The 7187-nt window shown below is 40.0% G+C and overlaps 1 protein-coding gene across 2 annotated transcripts; it reads left to right on the forward strand.

Annotated features, from left to right (window-relative positions):
* Positions 1 to 1594: 1594 nt before the first annotated feature.
* On the forward strand, positions 1595 to 7187 carry LOC132173334 (cellulose synthase-like protein D3). Of its 2 annotated transcripts, XM_059584811.1 has the most exons (4): positions 1595 to 2007; positions 2440 to 3275; positions 4017 to 4824; positions 5290 to 7187. In XM_059584811.1, the coding sequence occupies exons 2-4, from the start codon at positions 2470 to 2472 to the stop codon at positions 7051 to 7053; spliced, it is 3378 nt and encodes a 1125-aa protein (XP_059440794.1). In that variant the 5' UTR covers positions 1595 to 2007; positions 2440 to 2469; the 3' UTR covers positions 7054 to 7187. The 2 variants fall into 2 exon arrangements, with proteins under 2 accessions (XP_059440794.1, XP_059440795.1); XM_059584812.1 differs by lacking the exon at positions 1595 to 2007 and having other exon boundaries at positions 2315 to 3275.

Here is a 7187-nt window from a genome sequence, read left to right on the forward strand (position 1 = left end):
ACCGGGTGAAGATAATTATAATAGTCCGGCTAAGTTCTTTGTTTATGACGTTAGGCATTGATCTTGGAAAATGCTTGAGCTTGCACAGCATAAGACACATTTTAAATAGGCCCAAAAGATTCATACGTGAAAGGCGGTTACGCAGTATAGTTTGGGTTTTGAATAACTATTAACCGGCGGACCGGCGGTTATTCAAAACCGCTAGCTGCTTTAGGTGGTGCGGTTATGGTTATGAAAATCTGATAACCGCTTAAAGTGTGCTTAAGGTGGTGTAGTCAATTATTATTGCCTCTAGCCGCAACTACATGTACATTCCTAGTATTTTTGGGATTCAGGAGAAAGTATTTAGGAACTAACGATTTGCCTGCCAAGTGGATATGCTTCCTACATTGTTATAAACTTATAGTTGGGTTTGGAATCGGGAGATTAACCTCCTACTAAGGGAGAGGGGCGGAACCGAACAATTTTAGTGTGGGGAAGGCAAAACGTAAAAAATAAATTCGAGAGGGGGAGTAAATTAATTAATTTTTGAAACCCTAGACTTTAAAAACAGTATTTTTTCTAGCTTGTAGTTGGAGCCCAAGGGATAACTTGTCCGTAGTTTATCCGTGTCTATTGTTTGGTTGTGTGTGCAAGTTGCAATGTTTCTCTTCCCAAAAAAATAATACATTTATAATTTTATACGGTCCGAAGGAAATTTCTTTCAACTTACTTCAATAACTAACAAATGTTATCTTTTTTACATAGAAATTTCTTTTAAACCAGTCTCGAAGAAATATTCTCCAACCCATTTAAAATCATGCCAAGTGTTTATAAACATTTAAATGACACATTAAATTTAGTCTAAATTAATAAATTGCTATTAATGATGTTAAGAATTTAATGTGCATTTTAAATATTTATAGACACTTAGCACTATTTTAAATGGGTTGAAGAATATTTTCTCCAAACTCGTTTGAAGGAAATTTCTTTCCTTTTTTTTTAAAATATTTTTAAGAGTAGTGCATTCTACTAACTCAAGAATCTAAACATTAATTTTTGAGAAATTTAAAAATGTTGAATGACAGTTGCAACTTATTGAAATAGATGGAAGAAAATTTGATGAAAATTTGTGTCCTTTTTTATATATGCCTTGAAAAGAAGGAAAATAAAAATAAAAATAAAAGATTGATAATTCATTAATTTGTCATATGTGTAGGGAGACTTGATAATTCATTAATTTGTCATATGTGTAGGGAGACTTGGTGATCCCAGACCATTCCAGTGACGAACAAAACATCAAACTCCAGCCACGTGTTTGGATGCTTCCAACCCCTTTCTTTCTTTGTTTCCATTATGATTCAACACTGAAAATGGAAAAGATCCTCCGCTCCGCTGTAATTTCCTTATGGTAATTTGATTCTCTGACTAACAATAATAATAATTGTTTATTTTCTAAAAAGAAAAAGAAGCGAAAAAAATGCCAACCGCGGCCAATCGAAACCTTGTATACCGCGTACAGCGGCACAGCAGAAACCCTCGAAGGTCGAAAGTCGACTCGGATACTATAAAAAAAAAACCCACAATATGCGGTAAACGTAATTTCACTGTTTCCTTTTAGCCGTCACAAATTCTTCACCTCTAAGAACAACTTCTATCAACTTCTCTTCTCTCCCAGCAACCTTAGTCTCCACGCTGCCTTGTCACAGTTGTCCCCGTGAGCGTGTCAAAGCCGTAAAGTCACATCCTCGCCATTGCCAAACCTGGGAATTTACCAAAAATCATTGAAGCGCCGGCGTTGATGGGTTGTGTCCTGAACTGGGTGTCCTCTGTTGACTGTTGGAATTGTCAATAAGCAAAATAAATGGTTTTCGTATTATTATATGATATTGGCAGAGTGCAGGGGCTGCCGGGTTGGGATTGAGATTGGACTTGGTAAAACTGTAACTTGGAGTTTATTTGGTCTGGGGAGTGGGTGGAGCTTTGAAGGTTTCAGAGTGACATTGATCAGTGGATTGTGTCAAATAGGTACGCTTTTTTTATATAATAAACTCTTTCTCTGTCGTTTGTTTTCACGTGAACTAAAAGTTTTCGAGATCCAAAGAGAGAGTGAAACAGAGAGAGGCAGAGGATGGCTTAGTTTCAGAGAGGGAGAGAGTTTTCTTTTAAAGAAAAAACAGAGAGATTGAGTTTTTTTTAAGACGACTAAGGCATATTCTTGATTTACTTATAATCTGAGTCTTATCTGAATGATCTTTCATTTTCTTTTCTAAAAAACTCAATTTTAAATGACTTTTTTTTTTTTCAGCCGAATGTAAGGTTCTAGAGACAGAGATTGGATAATAGTTTGAAGTATTTTGAACTGTTCCTCTGTTTCCAAGTTGTCTATAAATAAATCTTGGCCTTTTGCTTCATAGAGAAGGCGGGCAAGCAATTCTGATTTCCTCTGTATACTTTTAGGTTCTTGTTGCGGATAGTTTCAACACCGACATGGCCTATGAATCCCATTTTTCAAGAGCACCAACAATTCACCAAATGAACGATTCCAGCTATGATCCGGACAGTGAAGCTAGCAATGTAGAGTTTGCTACCTACACTGTCCACATCCCACTCACCCCGGACAACCAGCCGGCAGCTATCTCTGTGGAGCCGTCTACTTCACGGAATGTAAAAAACCAGTATGCATCAATGGAACGGTCTGCTTCTCTGAGGCTTGAAGACCAATTTGCATCAAGTTCTATGTTTACAGGGGGCTACAATTGCTTTACGCGTGCCCAATTGAAGGAAAAGGTGATCGAGACGGATTCAAGCCACCCCCAGATGGCTAGTGCTAGAGGGTCGGCCTGCGAGGTGCCTGGATGTAATGGCAAGGTGATAACTGATGAGAGGGGTTTAGATATACTCCCTTGCCCATGTGAGTTCAAGATATGTAGGGACTGTTTAACGGATGCTTTTGCAACTGGTGATGGGATGTGCCCCGGATGCAGAAGGTCTTATAAAGGGCATGATGAAACTGTTTTTTCGTTTGCGCCGGATAATGGACAGCGTCAACATCTTTCGCCTCTGGATGGAGCGTCAAAGATGGAGAGGAGATTGTCAATGATGAAATCACAGACTAATGGAGTTGAGTTAGAAGATTGGCTGTTTAAACCAGAAAGGGATTATGGGTATGGAAACGCTATGAGGCCTAAGGATGCTAGGAATGAGGATCCAGGTTGGATTGATTTTAAAGACAAGCCGCAGGGCAAACTTACAAGAAAATTGAACATATCTACTTTAGTCCTCACTCCATATCGGTAATCTTGTTATGCTCCCTCTTTGCTAGTCTGCTAAGTTGATTTCTTCCAATCTTTTGTTACTTGTTTCATATGGTGAATGTGGTTATAGATTTTCTGACTATAATGTTTGTAAATTCTTTAGGATGAGTGTATTAATTTTTTTGTAATTTCCAACACAACCCATCTTTCGGTTCCTCAATGTATTTTTCATCACTAGGAGGTGTCAAAAAGTTTGTATAAGGGGAGTTGATAAAAATGTAAAAAATTCTGAACAACAGGTTTAGGGAATGCTCCGATGGTTTCAATTTGTCTGAGCTTCTAGTTGAACTGCCATTAAATATAAGGTTCCTTTTAGGCTTTGTTTTTGCTTCTGTCCTAATAATAGAGTACTTGGTGGGAGTTGCCACTTTATGTTTTTAACATGTGAACCATGTGGATTGTGGTGGGTTTAAGACCATAGTAAGTATTTCAGTACCAGAAACCTATGTTGTTAAGAATTGTTTTCAGCATACTATTATATGATGAAATTGGCTCTTTTCCACTGTTGGCGATCCATAGTACACTTGGTACCAAAATTACCAGACTCTGAATGTCGATCTGTGATTTGATTTTTCTGAGCTTTTGCCTTGATTGTGATGAGTCATGTTTGAGCAGTATTATTTGCATATACTTTGATTTAATTATTTCTGGATTCTTTAATAACATTTATAAACTAAATTACATTCTTATTTTGTCATTTTGTTGAATATATTCTTTCAGGCTCCTTATCCTTGTTCGGATGGTGGTTCTTGCATTATTTATGGAATGGAGGGTCAGTAACCCTAATGACGATGCATTGTGGTTGTGGGGTATGTCAGTGGTTTGTGAAATCTGGTTTGCCTTCTCTTGGCTACTTGACCAGCTTCCTAAGCTCTGTCCTATTAATCGCACCACTGACCTTGCTGTTCTGAAAGAGAAATTTGAAACACCTAATCCCAGCAACCCTACTGGAAAATCTGATCTTCCAGGCATAGATATTTTTGTCTCTACTGCAGATCCAGAGAAAGAACCACCACTTGTCACTGCGAACACAATTCTGTCTATTTTGGCAGCCGACTACCCCGTTGAGAAGCTTTCATGTTATGTTTCTGATGATGGAGGCGCCCTTCTAACTTTTGAGGCTATGGCAGAAGCTGCTACTTTTGCCAACTTGTGGGTACCGTTTTGCCGGAAGCATAATATTGAGCCAAGGAACCCAGAATCTTATTTCAATTTGAAGGCTGATCCTTATAAGAACAAGGTACTCCCAGATTTTGTCAGAGATCGAAGGCGGCTAAAGCGTGAGTATGATGAGTTTAAGGTTCGAATAAATGGCCTTCCTGATTCAATCCGGCGTCGTTCTGAGGCTTATAATAGTTATGAGGAGATAAGAGCATTGAAGCTTCAGAGAGAGATGGAAATTGATGAGCCATTGGAAACTGCAAAGATCCCAAAAGCTACTTGGATGGCTGATGGAACACACTGGCCTGGCACATGGATAATTCCTTCGCCCGAGCATTCAAGGGGTGATCATGCCAGTATCATACAGGTAATCATTTGAATAATAGCTTCTCATCTGTTAGGAAGCCACTGAATCAGACCAAGACTGATCAAATCCATTTGGTTGAATTTGGTGAAGCATGAGCTTTTTGAAAGCTAAATGGAGATGCCTTAGCCTAGTCCATTATATCATATTCTCATGTACTCGTACCTATTGCATTGCAAGAACTAACCCTCCACACCCTTTTTTTGCATCCTCTCTCTTTTTTCTTCTCCCTCGTCTGATAGTGAGTTTAACATATCTGATATTGTTATTGATACCTCACTACATTGCCCTAGCTATGTAGAATTTTACCTTTCTATATTTTTTTTCTTTGCATCAATTTTTCAGGGGATTTGTTTTACTAGTATTGCAGAGCAGCACCTTAAAAGTTCATAGGCCATATCCTGATTGGCATTGTTGTGCTGTTAGTGAGCTTGGATGTACTAACTAGATGATGTATTTCATGTTCAGGTCATGTTGAAACCTCCAAGCGATGAACCACTTGAAGGTGCCGAAGTAGATTCAAATGGCATAAATCTAAGTGAAGTTGACATTCGTCTTCCTATGTTGGTTTACCTTTCTCGTGAAAAGCGACCTGGCTATGATCACAACAAGAAGGCTGGGGCCATGAATGCCCTCGTTCGAGCATCAGCCATCATGTCCAATGGCCCCTTCATTCTTAACCTTGACTGCGATCACTACATTTACAACTCCGAGGCACTGAGAGAAGGCATGTGCTTCATGATGGACCATGGTGGGGAGCAAATTTGTTATGTTCAGTTTCCTCAGAGATTTGAAGGAGTTGACCCTTCTGATCGCTATGCCAATAACAACACTGTCTTCTTTGATGTCAACATGCGAGCCCTTGACGGGATTCAGGGTCCAGTGTATGTTGGAACAGGATGCCTTTTCCGGAGGACTGCCCTTTATGGTTTTGACCCTCCTCTGTTAAAAGAACGGACTGGTTGTTATGGTCGTTTCTTTGCACGTCGCAAGAAAGGTGCAACGGTTGCTTCTGTCCCTGAAGATTCTAGTGAGAGCCAGTCAATTCAAAGGGGGGACTCTGATTATGAAGACATGAGTGTTGCTCTTATTCCTAAGAGGTTTGGAAACTCAAATTTGTTTATCGAATCTATTCGAACGGCAGAATTCCAAGGCCGGCTCCTTCCTGAATATGCGGCTATGAAAAATGGGCGACCACCTGGTGCTCTCACTCTTCCTCGGGTGCTTCTTGATGCACCCATGGTTGCAGAGGCAGTCAGTGTCATCTCATGCTGGTTTGAAGATAAAACTGAATGGGGTCAACAGGTAGGGTGGATTTATGGGTCTGTGACTGAAGATGTGGTCACAGGGTATAGGATGCACAATCGAGGATGGAAATCTGTTTATTGTGTTACCAAGAGGGATGCATTCCGTGGGACTGCCCCAATCAATCTCACTGATCGTCTTCACCAAGTTCTCCGGTGGGCCACTGGCTCTGTCGAGATATTCTTCTCTCGAAATAATGCTCTTCTGGCCGGTCATAGAATGAAGTTTTTGCAGAGAATTGCTTACCTTAATGTTGGAATTTACCCTTTCACTTCCGTTTTTCTTATTGTCTACTGCTTCCTTCCTGCACTTTCCCTCTTTTCTGGTCAGTTCATTGTTCAGTCCCTGAATGTGACCTTCCTTGTATACCTCTTGGGCATCACCTTGACTCTTGTTTTTCTTGCTGTGCTTGAGATCAAGTGGTCTGGCATTCATTTGGAAGAGTGGTGGAGGAATGAGCAGTTCTGGTTAATTGGAGGCACAAGTGCCCACCTTGCTGCTGTTCTCCAAGGGCTTTTAAAAGTGTTAGCAGGCATTGAGATTTCATTCACTTTGACATCAAAATCCGGCGGTGATGATGCAAACGATGAGTTTGTTGATCTATATATCTTCAAATGGACATCGTTGATGGTACCCCCGATCACCATCATGATGACTAACTTGCTTGGAATAGCTTTTGCATTTTGTCGAACTATATATAGCGTCTTACCAGATTGGAGCAGTTTGCTTGGAGGTGTGTTCTTTAGCTTTTGGGTCTTGGCACATCTCTATCCTTTTGCCAAAGGGCTTATGGGAAGACGAGGGAAGACACCTGTTATTGTATTTGTCTGGTCAGGTCTTCTTGCAATCACCATATCTCTTCTTTGGGTAGCCATTGATCCCCCATCAGGTAATAACCAAATTGGAGGGTCATTCCAGTTACCATGACATTGAGTTTTTTAGTTTCAGTGAATACTTGTGAAGAATTCTGGGAGGGCTTTGTAGTATTTGTTTACTTTGATCTCTGGGATTATGATGTTCATAGGGGGAAGGACTACACACATTTTTTCATTCTTCTGATA

The sequence above is a fragment of the Corylus avellana genome, chromosome ca3 (assembly GCF_901000735.1).
Source record: "Corylus avellana chromosome ca3, CavTom2PMs-1.0".
Classification (NCBI taxonomy): Eukaryota; Viridiplantae; Streptophyta; class Magnoliopsida; order Fagales; family Betulaceae; genus Corylus; species Corylus avellana.

What these genes read in the sequence shown, in the direction of transcription:
- LOC132173334 (XM_059584811.1), top strand. Translation starts at nt 2,470, where the DNA reads ATGGCCTATGAATCCCATTTTTCAAGAGCACCAACAATTCACCAAATG. An exon ending in TTAGTCCTCACTCCATATCG is followed by an intron (nt 3,276 to 4,016) that starts GTAATCTTGTTA and finishes ATATTCTTTCAG; the next exon opens with GCTCCTTATCCTTGTTCGGA. An exon ending in ATCATGCCAGTATCATACAG is followed by an intron (nt 4,825 to 5,289) that starts GTAATCATTTGA and finishes TTTCATGTTCAG; the next exon opens with GTCATGTTGAAACCTCCAAG.